Here is a 19051-nt window from a genome sequence, read left to right as displayed (position 1 = left end):
ACGTTCCACAACAAGAGAAGCCACCGCAATGAGAAGCCCGCACACTGCATTGAAGAGTAGCTTCTGCTCGCCGCAACTAGAGAAAGCCCGCGCACAGCAACGAAGACCCAACATAGCCAAAAATAAATAAATAAATAAATTTATTAAAACAAAACAAAAAAAAGCTCCCCTTTGTAGCTATACCATAAACACAGATAGTTTCATGCTTTTTAAGCCTGTTCCACTAACTCACTTCCACGGACATGGTTCAAAATTGATTGAAAATATTAACAGAGCTAAGTCTTGCAAGAATCTTAAATTTTAAGAAGTTCTATGATCCAGAAATAAAATGTATGGTATTCTCTTGCATGCATTTGGAGATGCAATAATCCATATGATTAAATATCAGATTGGAAGTGAGCTTTGAAGTTCAGTGAGTTCAAGTATTCTACTACAACACTCCCCTCAAAGTTTCCTTAAAATTCCTCTACATTGTCATCTGTGTCAATTTCACAAATACGGAAAATTCATTCAGCCCCAAAGAAAGCCCATGCCACTGTTGTTCTATAAAACTAAGTATCAGAAACATCTTCTTTCTTGAATTTATATGGGCTTGTGGTTGGGTGTGTGTACACATGCACACATACACACCCACATACATATATGCCATTAAACTGTTATCCCATTAAGTTAAAAATGAATTAAACTTCCCAAGGCTTTTTCCTGTTGCTACTAAGTCATCTTTCCTCTAACCCAATATAACTGCATTTTTTGGACCTAACTTTGAAAAATCACTACCATGTTACCAACTTGTGAGGTTTTTCCAGTTACTGATTCTGTTGCCCAAGAATTAGATTATTAACCTTCTGAGGTTAATATTTCTGCAACTGGGAACTGCATCAAAAATACATTCAAGTCATTAATAAAATGATAAACATGACTTTGGGAAAGAACTATTTAACAGGCTATTAGACATGTATCTTCATATGACAAAATTTACTAGCATGCTCTGGGTGAGGGATCCAACCATGTGTGAATCCATCTACACTTTCAATTTGGGTCACATTTTTCCGTCTTGTCCATGAGGATTTCACGAGCCACACTCTTCTGTCATTTAGACACTTCTTATGTATTGATTGATATGCAAATTCCTACATTTTTAAAGGAACAAAGAGTTCTTTTTTTAAAAGCAAGTATTAATTAGCATATGGTTAAATAACTTGGAGAAAATATTAGGTAGCAGTTTCTCAATAGTAATTTTAGATATTTTAAAGCAGTGCACAGTTTGGGAGTGATTTTTTAAGAAATATTATTTGAATGAGTCTGCTTATCATGAAACTTCCTGGTCTTAAATTTTTTTCTTAATGCCAAGTGTTATTAATTTTTCCAGATGCCTCTGAAATATTAACTGATTTTTTTTAAAAAAGGTAACTGGGTCAATCTTTCCAAAGGCTGAGTAATTGGACTAGAGTAGGAAACCTTAATTATTGCTTCATATAAACTCAGTTCGTATTTGCTTGGGTATTGGGAGGTTGAGATTCATCTATTTATTCACTTGGATAAAAAATAGCAGAGAGGAAAAAAGGAACTCCACAATAATCATAAACTAAGGCAAAATTAAATTAATAACTAAATAAAACTCCTGAGAACCAAACTGCCTACGATTTTCTTTGTAATAGTCAATGATTTGACACCTACAAAGGGTTTAACCTAAGGGCTATAATCACCCTTAGATTGACATTTTCATTGACAAAAAACTGTCCTGTAGTTTGTCAATGAATCTGACATCTATGAAGGATTCAAGCTAAAGGCAAATTCTAAACAAAAAAACTGTCTTATCCTGTAAGTACTAACTCATGGTATAAACTTTATTTTATTTTCTTCAAAGAAATAGAAGATAGAAGACTTGTAAGTTAGAGGTAAGTTGTGTTCATCCCATTTGTCATTACTGTGAGATTCTGAGCAAGTAATATGCCCACCTTATTATGCCTCACTAAAGAGAAAATGTAATAACGTGTATGAAAATATTGTGTGTTCTTTCTTTAAAAAAAAGCCACAATAAAAGGAGGGTATCATTATTCTAAAATAAAAGGAAAGGGACCAAATGCTAAAATGCTAAGTGTGAGCAGAATTTTCTGGAGTTGTACAATGAAGCAGCCTGGGAATAATCAGCAAACCCATGATTTACTTTCTTTCTGTACTTCAGAAAGGATTTATTTAGAACAGTAAACAGGTTTTGGTTACAAGTTGTTGGTGATAATTCACAAAGAAAACTGGAAATGAGACTTCATGAATTATGTATTTCCAAAGATCTGAATTCCAAACCAAGGATGTAAAACATCGAGGATCAATGGGTGAGCTTTAAACAAAGCAATTCTAACTTTTAAGTCAACTTATACCAGAAAGAATAGATAACGTGGAAATCATGTTCAAATTAAAGTGATACTACTAGCAAAACACAGAACTCTAAAGTTTGTTATGTATTTATTCACTGCATGCTAGGAAAAATTTAACTAGTATGTCAAAACCATGACTTCACCTATATTATTTCTTAAGATAAAACTAAATTAGGCACTGAAATTAAACATGATCATTTAAAGAAAAAATAAAATGTGATAGTGAATTTTCTAATAACTCCAAAGCAGCATTGAGAGGGATATTTTCTGATAATTTAAGCAAATGCTTATGTTTGACTTTAAATGTCAACACTTGAGTGAGTTGGGTAGATAATATGTGTCCCCGAATTTTAAAAAAAACCCTGAAATTCAAACTTACTTGTGGAAATTAGAGTATACTATTGAATATCTTATACTTTAGGATATCCTGAAGTCTAATAAGATTATATTTTCTTTGAAATATCATGCTAAGAGTTAACTGTACACAGACAATATAAATTACTGCCCACGTATCTGCATAGCTCAAGACGTTGAAAAAATGAATTTCTGACCCCACAAAGCTGAGGACAAGCTCCTGAAACCTAGGGTGCAGCCCCCTCCAGAGTGACCTTTAACCCCTCGGGTGCCATCTCCAGCTCCTCCCTCTCTATTACACAACCATTTTCAAAACACGGCTTTCATACGAGGACGAATTTAACCAAATTGTTAAAAGTAAAATGAGAAACAATGTTTGCTCTGAAACTCATGTAATCTGAAAAGATAATTGAGCCTGAATTTTACTCAACTCTAAGCAGCTTATTTTGTGTAATATAATATACGGCAGCTATGTTTTATAGCAAACTAGATCCATAACTATATTTAACATGTCTTGGGAGTTCCGTGATGGCCTAGGACTCGGCGCTTTCACTGCCGTGGCCCGGGTTCAGCTCCTGGTTGGGGAACTGAGATCCTGCAAGCCGCGCAGCATGGCGAAAAAAAAAAAAAAAGTGTCTTTTTGGACAGCCTGCTCTGCAATAAGTATAAATATAATAAGTAAAAACGTAGTATTTCAGGGGTTTGAAAAAAATTACCAACAATTAAAATAGCCAGTACCTATATAGTGCTCAAAATACACCAGTGCCATTCTAACACTTTCGAATATTAATTATTTTAATCTTCCTAACAACTCTATGAGGACAGTGTATTATAACTTCAATTTTGGGGAGACTGAGGCACGGAGGTTAATTAACTTGCCCAAGAGGGTGTAGTTAATAAGTGGCAGAGCTGGAATTCGAACCCCCATTCTGAATTCTTGACTCCGAGCAACTTACAGGACTCTTAGCTTTTGTCTGAAAGAGGATTGCTCAGAGGAGCATATTTTAAAATTAATTATTTGAAAAATTCAAAAATCTGTAAAATACAATGATAAATATTCCTGTCTTGCTTGGAAGCTGGATTAAAACAGCATGTTTGCTTTTTGTAACATTATGTCAAACTGATTTTAAACATTCCCTTCCATTTATCCTTCAAATAACTCAGCTCTTACTTACTCCTTGCTCCTTCCACCCCCAAATATTTGCACGTACTAATTGCAAACCATTTGTTCCTCTCAATATTTCGTGCTTACCTACTTGCATTCGTTTCCCAGGACACCTGCGATGTCCAACAGAATTACGGGCTTCACAGGAATATTCTCCACTGTCCAGTTTTGAAACAGTATTAAATTGCTATTTGTAGAAGAAAAAAATACATATTTATTTAAGCAATAAATCTATCAGTAGACTCCCAAAAGAACTGTGTTCCTTAAATTTACCATTAAGTTGGTCTTTCCTTTTCAGTGACTTAGGACTTTATAAATTTTTTTTTTAATTTTATTTTTGGCTGCAGTGGGTCTTCGTTACTGCACGCAGGCTTTCTCTAGTTGAGGCAAATGGGAGCTACTTTTCTGCAGTGCGCAGGCTTCTCATTGCGGTGGCTTCTCTTCTTGCGGAGCATGGGCTCTAGTCGAGTGGGCTTCAGTAGTTGTGGCTCGCGGGCTCTAGAGCACGGGCTCAGTAGTTGTGGCGCACGGGCTTCGTTGCTCTGCGGCATGTGGGATCTTCCCGGACCAGGGATCAAACCTGTGACCCCTGCACTGGCAGGCAGATTCCCAACCACTGAGCCACCAGGGAAGTCCCTAGGACTTTATATCTTTACAGTGAATTCAGAAAGCTGCCATGTCTTCAAGGAGTAATTAGCTAGGCCTCTGTTTAATTTGACAGAGAAAGACTTAAATATATACAGGAAGTGTCTTTTTTAGTGTGTGATACTGAAAAAGTAGTACAGTTAGGAAGACAGTGGGCATTTTTTAAAGTTTACAGCACATGGTAGTATTAAGTATTGTAGGTAGTTCTAAGTCCTAGGAAACACCATTTATAAATAAAGGCCTCCTTGGCCTTAAAGGCAGTTTTCTAAGTCACAAGTGAGTTCACTGCAGCAGCAAACAATGAACACTTCCTCTCAAGAGCCAGAGTTACTACCAGGAAGTAGCACAGGGCCTAGGAAAGTCTTAATGTCATTTATAGGATTACAAATTCTATCAGTTGTAGAATTTGTGAAAATTATGAAAAGATAAAGTCCAACCAACCCTTGTTCTGTCTACTCTGTGCCAAAGCAACTGAGAGGCAAGACTTTGATGTAACAGGCTTCACAGTAGTTTAGCACCTTGGAGAATTTCAGGAAGGAAGGAAGGAAAGAAAGAAGGGAGGCAGGCGGGCAGACAGGGGTAAAGAAACAATGGGTAGATAGATGGATAGAAGGAGAGAAGTTGGTTAGGTAGTTAGTAGGAGGCAGGGAATTCAGTGTGTTCTGGACGCCTTCAAGGACCCTGCCAGGACCTAAGGAGGGGGAGAGGGGTGCTTGGACCCATTCCTTCAGTATCGTCCTGTCACACCCTCGGTACCACAGTGGTCACTGCTGACTGCCTCCAGGAGAGGCCATGAACCTCCAAGGAGCACCTCCTCATTGTCTTCTATCCTCATGTAATATATGTGCCTAAAAACAGCCAGGGTTTTGATCTATTGAAGGCCTTTTCCTCTCTTTTCCCTACCCACTACCCATATACCTCTTCTTTCTGTATCCTTCAACATGGTGCGATAGAAAGCTTTCCCTTGTGTATTCTCACTTTATGGAATCGTCAGTCCCAAGAGCCAGACTCCTTTAAAGATGTTCACCATGAACTCAAAGCCAAGGTTATGTATAAACAGTAAGTTAGACTAAAACCGAAAATGATCTTCCAGGATATTATAACTGGTGATTAAAAGGAAGCCGTTATCTTCCACACACTGGAGTCTTTGTTTTGCTCATTTTTCAGAAAATAACCCATCCTGGTTCTGCCCTGGTGCAACCCTTTGACATCACAGATATTTCAAGGGTTGAGCTGAGGAAAGTGAACCTATATCTTTTCAGACTTGCCTTGGGGCTTTTCATCACCTGCTCTGAGAAAAACTAAATTTGAAAAGTAAATATAGCCAAGTGTGACAGCAGGTTTTCTGCCCAATTTCTCAGTGTAAAATCACTCGGACCTGCTGACAGAGCCTGCTGATGCTGAAACGGCCAGAGCGTCCCTTCCTTGGGGAGTAGCCATATCAATCCACCGATATGTTTATCTTTCAGTCACTTTATCAATATGCTTTATTACTTACCAGAGGATCTAGTTTTTAAATGTTATCGTGCACTTGTAGACTGAAGGGATGAAAGGAAATACTATACCTCCTCTAAATATTTATTAAAATTTTTATTACCATGCCTTTAAGATTCTTTTGATAATGGTTGTGATAGTGATTCTGCCTTGCTGGAAATGCAGCATTTTTAAACTGACATATTACGTTGAATAAAAAAAAAAAGCTTCAAATTTAATTGTCTTTTTTTACTCCCACCTTTACCCTAAAAAGTCAGAGACAAAAACAATAAAAATACTTTTATTTGTAAATGTCATTAACTTTAAAGATCTTATTTACAGATTTCCAACAGGATTCCTTAGAAAGGCTTTTCAATCGATCAGACAATCTGGACTAAATCTAAAGTAATAGATACTCAAGTCACAAAGTCAATTGTTGACGAGCTAGTCATGGAAGAGTTTAATGACACAGACATCCTATTATAGGTTGGCAAGAGTCACTATTCTCACATGGCTGGTACTGAGGTCAGGGCATCCCCAAGAGAGTTTTCTATTTTTAAAAAATTTTTTATTAAAGTATAGTTGATTTACAATGTTGTGTTAGTTTCTGGTGTTCAGTTATACATACATGTATATCTCTATTCTTTTTCAGAGTCTTTTCCCTTATGGTTGATTACAAGATATTGAATATAGTTCCCTGCACTATACAGTAGGACCTTCTTGTTTACCTTTTTTTAAAAAATTTATTTATTTATTAATTTTTGGCTGCATTGGGTCTTCATTGCTGCGTGCAAGCTTTCTCTGGTTGCGGTGAGCGGGGGCTACTCTTCGTTGCAGCGCGCGGGCTTCTCATTGAGGTGGCTTCTCTTGTTGCGGAGCACTGGCTCTAGGCGCGCGGGCTTCAGTAGTTGCGGCTCGCGGGCTCTAGAGTACAGGCTCAGTAGTTGCAGTGCACGGGCTTAGTTGCTCTACAGCATGTGGGATCTTCCTGGACCAGGGCTCGAACCCGTGTCTCCTGCATTGGCAAGCGGATTCTTAACCACTGTGCCACCAGGGAAGCCCTGTATCATATTTTAGATTCCACAGATAAGTGATGTCATATGATATTTGTCTTTCTCTGTCTGACTTACTTCATTTATTATGATAATCTCTAGGTCCATCCATGTTGCTGCAAATGGCATTATTTCATTCTTTTATATATAAATACAAAAGAATGAAATATATGCGATATATATGTGTGTGTGTGTATATACATGTGTGTATGTGTGTGTGTGTGTGTATATATATATATATATATATATATATATATATATATATATATACAGCACATTTTTTTAATCCTTTCATCTGTCAATGGACACTTAGGTTGCTTCTATGTCTTGGTTATTGTAAATTGTGCTGCTATGAAAACTGAGGTGCATGTATCTTTTAAAATTAGTTTTCTCTGGATATATGTCCAGGAGTGGGACTACAGGATAATATGGTAGCTCTATTTTTAGTTTTTTAAGGAACCTCCATACTGTTTTCCATAGTGGCTGCATCAGTTTACATTCCCACCAACAGTGTAGGAGGGTCCCCTTCCCAAGGGAGTTTTCATGCATTTCCCTGATATAATAAATATGAAACTGCACCTAGTACCTTTCCAGGCCTGATCCATCATCATGACTCCATCTTGGCCTGCATCAGGCCCCTGGTGCAGACCTTTTTGTGTCCAACTCCCTAGTTCTCTGTTTTGTCTTCTCCTCTCCTGTGGCAGCCTTTTCCATCACTTCTCTGTATCAGTGCCGCCATCTTTCCTGCTACCCTTTCCTCTCTCTACTTAACGAGCAATGGTATCAGCCCTCTACTCTCCATTATTTTAGTTCTAATATTTTTTTTTCCAAATGCAAGACAGTTATTAGGCCAATGCTTGAAATGACCTTACCAGAGTTCCAGATTTCGTATTCATTGTGTATGAGCTGTTGGCACTTGGGGAGCCAAGTTTTGGATTCTCTAGCAAACGGATGCCATCCTTAAACCACGTGTATTCAGGAGCCGGGTTGCCTTCTTTGTCTTGACATCGCAACTCCACCACAGTTCCACGCAGTGCCGAACTCGGTACTTCACATGATGGAACTGCCGGAGCCACTGGAGGATGGAAGTCAAATGGCATTGGTTATTTACAAGTTAAATGAGGATTTTAACAGCCAGCTAAAGATGGATTTATTGGACACCTGTGACAGAGACTGGCTACTTGTTCAAGAGACCCACTTCCTTTCTTCACAGGCACACAGCTAGACCACATTTGCCAGCCCCCTTGTAGCCAGATGGGATCACATGCATGAGTTCTGACCAATGGAATCTGGGGAAAAGTCGTATATGCTATTCCCATGCCTGATCCATAAAAGCTTCCTGTATGATTCTCCATCCGTTCCCTCCCCCTCCCCCTCCCACTACCAAGGAGGTGTCAATACCCATGGTGACCTCAGAAAGCTATGTATCTAAGATGTCACGCTTACATTAGCTTGGGTCCCTACTGATTTCATTAAGTAGGGCAATACAGTTCCACCACTGCTATCTCTGTCTCCAATTATTTAGACTTTACTTACATGAGAAAGAAACTTCTATTATGTAAGCCACTCACTGAGAGTTCAGGGCTTACCTGTTACACTTGCAAACACTACATTAGCTACTACAACAGCTATTCTTTTCTAGATAAACAATCTCTACTTTTCCCCTCATCAATGATTTTAATGTATTATTATCAACTATATTCAAACAAAGTCAAACCTGAGTATATTTTCAGGATCAGTACTCAAACTAAAATCCCATTCAGGCCAAGATAGAGAATACCTGAATTAAGGTTATTCTGGTCCCAGGGATTTGTAAATCCAGGAAAACCCAGAACTGTCTGTGTAGGCAGAGTTCTAACACGGTCCCCCAAGTTCCCCGGCCCTGGTGTATGTACATGTTCTCTCAGTTATTCAATCAAACACAAATGTAGCTACTACTCTGAAGGGATTTTAGAGATGTAATTAAGGCCCCAAATCCCTTGTCTTTAATGTAGGGGAGATTATTTAGATGGGTCTGCCCTAATGACATGACCTCTTTTTTTTTTTGATGTTGTTTAAATTAATTAATTAATTAATTAACTTAGGCTGCACCGGGTCTTGTGGCATGCAGGATCTTCGTTGCAGCCTGTGGACTACTTAGGTGCGGGCATGCATGCGGGATCTAGTTCGCCGACCAGGAATCAAACCCATGCCCCCTGCATTGGAAGCGTGGAGTCTTACCCACTGGACCACCAGGGAAGTCCCCACATGACCTCTTTAAAAGCAGTTTTCTCTGGTTGGTCACAGAAGGGAAATTCAGAGATTCAAAACACAAGAAGGATTCAACATGCTTTTGTTGGGTTGTAGATAGAGAGGCCCCATGGCAAGGAATGTGGTGGCTCTAGGAACTGAGCGTGGCCTCCAGCTGATAGCCAGCATGGAAAGGGGACCTCAGTTCTACAACCATAAGGAACTGAAATCTGCCAACAAGAATAAATGAGCTTGACGGCAGATTTGCTTCCAGAGCCTCCAGTCAAGAATTGAGCCCAGCTGACTCCTTGATCTCAGCCTTGTGATATCCTGGGCAGAGAACCCAGCCACATTGTGCTGAGCTTCTGATCTACAGAACCGTGAGCTAATAAATGGGTGGTTGTTTTAAGCTGCTAAGTTTGTGATCATTTGGTATGTAGCAGAAGACTAATACACCAGCTGAATCTCCTGCAAGGTTTTCTGAATGAAATTTCTTCTATAACAGTAAGTACATCATTAGAATTTTAGAAAGAGCCTGGACTATATAGAAAAAGGAAGAGGAGTTGTTTTATTCTCTTTGCTCAGTAGTTTATAGTAACATCTATGGAGAAGAACTGATCATTTCCTCACCAGTTGTCATCATGAGCAGTTGCTATCTATCAGTGAGTCTTAGGGTAACTAAATATATTGGCTTTGAAGTTAACCCCATCTGGATCCAAATCCTGGTCCAGATACTTACTAGCTCTGCAGCCTTAGGAAAATCACTTAGCACCTATCTCCTCATCTGTAAAAATCAGGTTGTTAGTAAAGATTAAGTAAAATTACACATGTGAAAGAGCCTAATGCATACTAGCTGCATAATAAATGCTAATTTCCTTTCTTTACCAAAATAACTTCTATACTTCCCCAGCCTACATTTTTAAAAAAATTTATTTTATTGAAGTATAGTTGATTTATAATGTGTTAATTTCTGCTGTACAGCAAAGTGCTTCAGTTATACATATATATACATTGGTTTTCATATTCTTTTCCATTATGGTTTATCACAGGATATTGAATATAGTTCCCTGTGCTATACAGTAGGACTTTGTTGTTTATTCATTCTATATATATAATAGCTTGCATCTCCTAATCCCAATACTTTTTTTGTTTTATTGCTTTTCTATCATCTTATTTGAGACTATTTTATATGGTAAGAGAATTACTACCTATGCTGAAAGTGATTGAAAAATAAACTCTTGATAAAGCAGAAACTAACACACCACTGTGAAGCAATTATACTCCAATAAAGATGTTAAAAAATAAATAAATAAATAAACTCTTGGGGAAAATGCTTCTATGTACAGTGGAGGACCATTAAGGTTTACCTCAATCTTAATTGAAAAGAGATTTTGTCATAATAAGTTAGTAACAGTAAAATTTCAGCAGCCAACGAGGTGAAAAGGAGTAATAGCCAAGATTCTGCAGGAACAGCGGTGCTGGTGGTCCACCTTTATAACTTTACTCTCTGGGGCCCTGAGTTGCCTCATTGCTCCAGGGTTGGATGATGGGGATGAGGGTGGGAACAGTAATCACACAGAGACAAGCACATCACCTAATACTTCTAGAGTGAGTGTATCCTCTTCCAGGTTTTGACCTTGTTCAGATGGGGCACTAACTTCACAACGATATTTCCCGGCATCATTTCTCGTAACATTTTTGATCCGTATGCTGAAATCTATCATCTCAGCTCGATCTTTAAAATCTCCTTTTAGAAAAAGAGGACAATGATGTTAATAATGATATAATAACTTTCTATATACTACCTTTCTCTAGTCACTTCATTCAGTAACCACTGCCTTTATTTTCCTATTAATAATCTCAATTTAAAAAGTATATATGAGTGCTGCTCTTTCAAATTTCTATTTCTTTTTTAGAATGTCATGCTGTTCACAAAAGAACACTCAGTTCCGTATTCCCATATTTTATTTTAAAGAATTCAACCCTCATTCCTGCCTCATCCCCTTTCTAGTATGCTAGAATAAATAGATTCACATCTTCAAAAGATACTGGAGAGCCTAGTTTAACTAGCTGGAACAGTAACTTTATGTGTGGTGGCTTGCATGATACTGCCACAAAAAAGAAGGTGAGGGGGTCTTTAAAAACATTCTTTGTCTTAGTTTTTGATAGTAATTTGTGCGGAATTAAAATAGTGTTTTGTATGACGTTAGATTAGCATTACAGAAAATTCAAGTAAAGACAGCTGTGTTATTAGGCCTCTGCTGCCCGTAATCCTATCTTAACAGGTAAGAACCAGAGGGATATTTTAAATTTTCTATGAACTTTAAACATTTGCTCACTTGTTTAATTCTCTAAAATTAAAGTAAAACGTATTTTAAAATAATAACCTGTTTATTATACTTAAGTTGTATTTCCAACTTTTAAAATAATTATAATGGAAAATTTCAAGCATGCACAAAATTAGAGAGTATAGTAAAATGAACCTCAACAAACCATCACCCAACTGTAATTTTAATCAATGCTAGGCCTGTCTTACTACATCTGTACCTTTAGCCACTGGATTATTTTGAACTAAATCCCAGACATCATTGCATTTTATCTATCATTACCAATACTTTAAATTAAAAGTTCACTATATATTCAACAAGAAGGGTAGGGAGTATAAAGAAATGTATAACAATAAAAAATGTAAAAAAGAAAGCACTGGATAAGGGTAGCTGTATTTACCTTCCCCTAAGTCTTAACTCCCTAAACTTCTCAGTGATGGCCTTGCTTTCTCAATGGTGATATGGAAAAAGGGTAAAGTTACTACAATCGAGCAGTGACCCTTCATCCCAACCCCACACCATCTTTTCTTCCTTTCTCTCAAGAGTTTAATCTACTGGGCCAGCAAGAACAATGGCATCTTACATCCTCTAGAAGTGAGGTGAGAAATGAGGGGTCCAGGGCCTCCATGGAGTTCATGCATGGAGGTGAATTTCTTCTGTTCTCTGTCCTCTGTTTTTGTGGTTGTTGTGTTTTGGGTCTCAGTCTCTACTGGTTTCATCTCACACTTACAGAAACACATTCTCAGTCATCAGCCATGTCCTGCCCTCATTGGTTAATTAAAGGACCTGGGGTATTTGGTGCTCTCTTGCTCTCACCTTATCGAGTCCCAGCATCTTACCTTGAAGAGCCTGTTGATAGTAGACAAAGGAGACACTGTGCCCCAGTTTCTTCCACTCCAATCTGGAGGAACTGGTCTTCTTTGGGTATTTACAGGCTAAAATAACCTCTAGGAACAAAAACAAAAATACTTTTTAAAAAAATTTTCCCTCTGAAATAATCTTTTAGTTAATTAATAAATTTTTAACATCCTTAAATTATTCTTTTATCCATTCATTCATTTATTTATTCATAAATTTCCTCAACAGGTACCATGTTGGCTTAATTCAAAGATGAATTGAAAGCATTACGATTATTTCGCAAAATAATTTTGTGACACTATGCTACTTTCCCTAGTTCTTGAGCCTCAGTTGTCATCTGTAAAATAAGATAGTATCTCATAGAGTTGTTGAGTCTTCATATACAATAATATATGCAAAGCACACATGCCTGGACATAGTAAGTCTTTGAAAATGGCAGCTATGATTAACTATTTATCTTTTTCTTCCCCATCTATCTCAGTCTTCAAGGAGTTTACAGTCTGGTAGAAGAGACAAATAAGACAGTGTAATTTCAGTCCAAGGTGATGAGTGCCAGGATGGAGGTAAATAGTGGATGCTTCACACCTACTGCCTAAGAAAGGCACTTATGGGCTTCCCTGGTGGCGCAGTGGTTGAGAATCTGCCTGCTGATGCAGGGGACACGGGTTCGAGCCCTGGTCTGGGAAGATCCCACATGCCGCGGAGCGGCTGGGCCCGTGAGCCACAATTATTGAGCCTGCGCATCTGGAGCCTGTGCTCTGCAACAAGAGAGGCCACGATGGTGAAGAGGCCCGCGCACCGCGATGAGGAGTGGCCCCTGCTTGCCGCAACTAGAGAAAGCCCTCGCACAGAAACGAAGACCCAACACACCCAAAAATAAATAAATAAATAAAATATTAAAAAAAAAAGAAAGGCACTTAGCCCAGCCCAGGCCATGCTATGGAACCCCAAATGGTCCCTCAACACTCTGCATTCTCACTCAGATCCCTTTTTTGATAACCTTCTCTGAAAATACATTAATACACACCCAATATGGTCCCCTAATAAATCATTGACTCCTACCCCTCACCTCAATCCAGAAAAATTATTCAAAGATTTAATCTTGGCATCAGGTTTAACCGCCTCAATATAGCTCACTAAGGTTACTTTACCACGGGGAATTTACTGCACTTATGTCATTAAAGAATTCCTGGAACTACCCAAGGAGCCCCCTCTTTTAACTGTCCAAACAAGATGACGGACGGAAGAAAAACCCAGGGCCTGCCTGCCAACTGCTTCAAGTTGCCAAATGGAAACCTCTAGTTCTAACTATTTTTTAAAGTATGTTTCAGCCAGCTCTCCGGAGTGTCAACTTCATATTTTTTTAAGTTTTTATTTTATATTGGAATATAGTTGATTTACAATGTTGTGTTAGTTTCAGGTGTACTGCAAAGTGATTCAGTTATAAATATACATATATCCATTCTTTTTCAGATTCTTTTCCCATATAGGTTATTACAGAGTACTGAGCAGAGTTCCCTCAACATCATATTTCTGAAACTTTTTTTCCTCCACAATGCATACAGTTTGACCTAAAAAACACAGCATCTTTGACTAGAAGAGAAACTATGTTAAAATCCTTCTCATACCTCTGATTTTGATGTTAAGCAGACTTAATGCCGTTAAAAAAAAATAATTCAGGATATTACATGACATGGTAGATTAGAAAGCAATACTTATAATATTTATCCCAGGTTTTATTAAAAGTATACACATAGATATGGATAAAAAGCCTGTATAAATATGTATGAAAATATTAACCCAGTGATGATTTCTGTGTGACAGAATTATGATTTTTCTGTTAAAATGTAGTTTCTAATTTTTTTTTTTAGTTCCACACACATTGCTAGAAATATAGAAATAGAATAACAGGTAATGGAAGATAGAAAGTAGGATAGAGAAAAGAAAGACAAGGAAAAAAAAATCTAAAAGTTGTTTTTAAGGATGCCTAGTTTTAAAAACAGGTTTTATGTTACAAACAGACATCATTTTACAGACATGTTTACAATTACGCTACACAGACAAATGTGTGCCGAGGGACTTGTCTGAGGAAACGTGGTTCTGTTCTGTTATTACGGAGAATGGGTGGTGGCCTTCCGGAGTCTTGAGTTTTAGATAGGTTTCCTTCCCGTATTTTGTTGAGTTTCCAACAATTAAACACACACCCACACTCATTTTTAGCTCACACTCCTAGGTCTTAGGAATAAATTTACACTCAAATAATCATATTGTTTCACATATTTAACTGGACACACACACACATACACACACACACACACACACACACACTCCTTTTGGTCAGTTCTTCCTGATTTCTATACTCATTACTCTGTGGAAAACCTCTGCAGAAATTATGTTAAAAATGTAACCAATGGTTTTCTTAAGTGAAGTGACTCCACTCCAGCCTCAATCTCATTGACCATATAAAATGTGGAGAAATGGTCTATGCAATTTGTCCAAAATATATCGAGTATGTACTGTGTGTCCGGCATTGTTCTTGAGCTATAGCAGTGAGCAAAACAAAGATCCCTCCCCTTTGGGATCTTACAAGTTGCAGGGGGTCAGACACACAAGAAACATCACGAAGTGAATTATACAGTATGTTAAGAGGTCATGAGTGCTATGAAAATAAGAGTAGATCAGAGTACAGGAAGTTTGGGAATCTGGGGAATGGGGGTGCAGTTTTAAAAAATAGAGCAGTCAGAGTTCACCTCATTTAGAAGGTGATATTTAACCAAAGACTTAAAAGAGGGAATTTGAATTTTTGAATTTCCTGGAATCTGAATTTCGCCTTGTGGTTCTTTGGGAGTGTTCCAAGCAGGAGAACACCTTGACCTCCAAAACTGTGAGAAACAGTAAATCTACTAGAATCATGGGGCCAACATCTGACGATAAAGAACTAAGTGAACTGAGAAGCTAACTACCATGAACTCTCCTCTCTCTTTTCAGCCAAAATTCAACATCCGTGGCCAGCATAATTTTCTGTGTCTAGCCCTCGGCGTTATTATGCCATAATATAGTGGTTTAAGGCGCAGGCTTTGAAGTTAGACCTCTGCCATAAACCAGATGTGTGATATTGAGCAAATTATTTAACTTTTTAAAAAAAGATGTGATTGTGTTCACATCTGTAAAATGACAAAAACAACATTACTCATCTTGCAAAGTTGTGGTAAAGATTAAATGAGATAATATATTTACATACTTGGGTGCACATGGTACTCTGTATACAGTCCATGTTCCATAAATGGTTATTATTACTTTTACCCATGAGGCACTTCTCTTACTTGTAGTTGTAAGCTTGCCTTGGCATGGTAGAAATCCATACTTAATAACATCATAAATCTACCTCCAAATTACTCAGATTTGAGCTAAAGTGTTTCCTGTGTTTGAGACAGCAAAGAAAATAATATAGACATAAATCATACTTTCTCAAAGCAAGGCATATTAGAACAGAAAAATGCACCAAGTTTTTCTATTAAGATGATTATTACATTGCCAAAAATATCTGTTCCAGTTTGGATTGAGAAAAGATAATTCTTTGTTAGGAAAAAGCATTTGTTCAACATGTAGCAAAATAATCACTTTAAGGAATCACACAGCTAGAATCATTGTGAATTTTAATTTTTCTAAGATTCTGTATTGTTGACTCTTGTTTGATTTCATTCTCTGTGCTCACGTTAAAAATCATCAAAATCTTACATAATGCAAGAAGAGAATGGATACTACCAAAGTAGTTCTGGAGAATTACCATAAATTATTACTTCTGTGGAGAAAAGCATGCTATTAAATTCTGATTTATTGCTCTCAGGGTTGTGCTCTCTGCATAAGGCTGCTCATGTAATTTACAAGCCTGGCAGAGCAGCCCTCGCTTTACCCTCATTCTGCTTTTGGCCTCACTATGGGAAGTGATACAGAAAAGCAGTACTGAAAAGAAGGAATTAATTCATGATTTATTGACATCAGAGAGACAAGAGACAAAAAACTGAATGAATTGGGGGGAACACACATATACATATACACAAATCATAAAATATTTTAGTACAACTCAACAACAAAAAAAACAAACAACCCAATCAAAAAATAGGCAGAAGACCTAAATAGACATTTCTCCAAAGAAGACATACAGATGGCCAATAGGCACATGAAAGATGCTCAATATTGTTAATTATTAGAGAAATGCAAATCAGAACTACAATGAGATACCACCTCACACCAGTCAGAATGGCCATCATTAAAAAGTCTACAAATAACAAATGCTGGAGAGGGTGTGGAGAAAAGGGAACCCTCTGGCACTGTTGGTGGGAATGTAAGCTTGTGCAGCCACTACAGAAAACAGTATGGAGGTCCCTCAGAAAACTAAAACTAGAATTACCATATGATCAAGCAGTCCCATTCCTGGGCATATATCCGGACAAAACTATAATTCAAAAAGATACATGCACCCCTATGTTCATAGCAGCACTATTCACAATAGGCAAGACATGGAAACAATTTAAATGTCCATCGACAGATGAATGGATAAAGAAGAGGTGGTACATACATACAGTGGAATACTAACTACACAGCCATTAAAAAAAAAAAAAAAGCCATTTACAGGGGGCTTCCCTGGTAGTGCAGTGGTTAAGAATCTGCCTGCCAACGCAGGGGACAAGGGTTCGAGCCCTGGTCCCAGAAGATGCCACATGCTGCGGAGCAACTAAGCCTATGCGCCACAACTACTGAGCCTGCACTCTGGAGCCCGCGAGCCACAACTACTGAACCCAAGTGCCACAACTACTGAAGCCCGCGTGCTCCGAAACAAGAGAAGCCACTGTAATGAGAAGCCCGCGGACCGCAACGAAGAGTAGCCCCCGCTCGCTGCAACCAGAAAAAAGCCTGTGCGCAGCAACAAAGACCCGACATAGCCAAAAATAAAATAAATAAATTAAAAAAAAGAAAAAGCCATTTGCAGCAACATGAATGCCGCTAGAGATTATTATATTAAGTGAAGTAAGTCAGAAAGAGAAAGCCAAATACTATATGATATCACTTATATGTGGAATCTAAAATATGACACAAATGAACCTATCTAAAAAACAGAAACAGACTCACAGACATAGAGAACAGACTTGTGGTTGTCAAGGGGGAGGGAAGGTAGGGGAGGATAGACTGGGAGATTAGGGTTAGTAGATACAAATTATTACATATAGAATGGATGGACAACAAGGTCCTACTGTATAGCACAGGGAACTATATTCAATGTCCTGGGATAAACTGTAATGGAAAAGAATATAAAAAAGAATGTATAATGTATATATGCATAACCAACCGAGTCACTTTGCTGTGCAGCAGAAATTAACACAACATTGTAAATCAACTATACGTCAATTAAAAAAAGTAAAAACAAAAAAATATTTTAGACTTTAAGTAAAATTAAGTTACTGCATAAAATATCCTAAAAGTGAAATGTTGAAGAAGATAGATAGAAATTTATTTTTGCTTTATGGAAAGCCAAGTTGGAATGATTGGAACACATATAAAATAGAATCAAAATGTAATTTTTAATTAAAAGGAGCAGAGGCAAGATTAAAAAAATAGAAAATACTTGGGAGTAAATAAGACTAACATTTGATTGCAATAAACATAGAAGGATTTTCTATTTCCTATCTGTAGAAGGATTTATTTTAAAAATAAAACATACATTTTAAAGTGATATAAAAATGATACAGGGTTTTAGTTTAGAGTGTTGGAAATGCTTTGAAACTAGATAGAGGTGGTGGTCACACAACACTGTGGATATAATAAATGACACTTAATTGTTCACTTTAACGTCATGAATTTTATGTTATGTGAATTTCGCCTTAATACATTTTTTTAAAGTAATGTAAGACTAAAGAATACACTTTTGGCATCCTAATTCAGATATCATGGCGTAGGGCCTGGGGAGGCAGAGATGAATATCTGTGGTATCCAGTTGGACCCAACAGTAAGATCCTCCAGAAAAGTAAAAAGTGAGAGAAATTAACTTTGTTTCCTTTGTCCCACATGGATACCCTGATCCCTTTTCCTCTCACTGTGCTCACTCACTGGCTTTTCCAGTCTCCTTTTGGGCATCTCACCCAGCCCTGTTTGTCTTCCCTGTAAGTACTCCATAGTCCCAAATTACTACCAATCATTAATTTCTTTTTCCCACCTCTCCCCATTTAAAACTACGTCATGATAAAGAGTGTTTTATTAGGTTAATCATGTAAAATATTAGGACTTCAAAGAACCCGAATAACCTAAATAATTATTTAAGTGAATGACTGATTCACTGATTCTTATTATAGCATATTATTATTTAACAAGCACATATAACTTACTATATGCCAGGCATGTCTGTAAGCACCGGTTAAATACTAGATCATTTAATTCTTCTCACGCCAGGCCCCTTTTTAAAATCTTTTTCTCTTTACTCCAAACCTATCTCTTTCCAACTGCAGGAAACTAAGACATGCCTAAAGAAAAGGGATCAGACATTTGAAATCAGTTTCTTAAATGTTTATGGTCTAAAGA

At 37.5% G+C, this 19051-nt stretch overlaps 1 protein-coding gene across 5 annotated transcripts in view; it reads right to left on the bottom strand.

Moving 5' to 3' along the window:
* Window positions 1-19051, bottom strand: part of JAM2 (junctional adhesion molecule 2) — a 67655-nt gene that overhangs the window by 8599 nt on the left and 40005 nt on the right. For all 5 annotated transcript variants that reach the window (XR_014263097.1, XR_014263098.1, XR_014263099.1 and 2 more), the window contains exons 3-6: window positions 12460-12567; window positions 10888-11040; window positions 7937-8139; window positions 3982-4081 (exon numbers count right to left, since the gene is read on the bottom strand). Coding sequence is in view for 1 of the 5 variants with exons in the window: in XM_082460574.1 (XP_082316700.1) it covers window positions 3982-4081; window positions 7937-8139; window positions 10888-11040; window positions 12460-12567 (564 nt within the window). In the remaining 4 variants the exon portion in view is untranslated. The remainder of the gene's footprint in view (window positions 1-3981; window positions 4082-7936; window positions 8140-10887; window positions 11041-12459; window positions 12568-19051) is intronic.

This window comes from Balaenoptera physalus, assembly GCF_965194825.1.
Source record: "Balaenoptera physalus genome assembly, chromosome: 4".
In the NCBI taxonomy this organism is placed as follows: domain Eukaryota; kingdom Metazoa; phylum Chordata; class Mammalia; order Artiodactyla; family Balaenopteridae; genus Balaenoptera; species Balaenoptera physalus.
The sequence above is the reverse complement of the archived record's forward strand: the minus strand, read 5'-3'. Positions and strand labels throughout refer to the sequence as shown.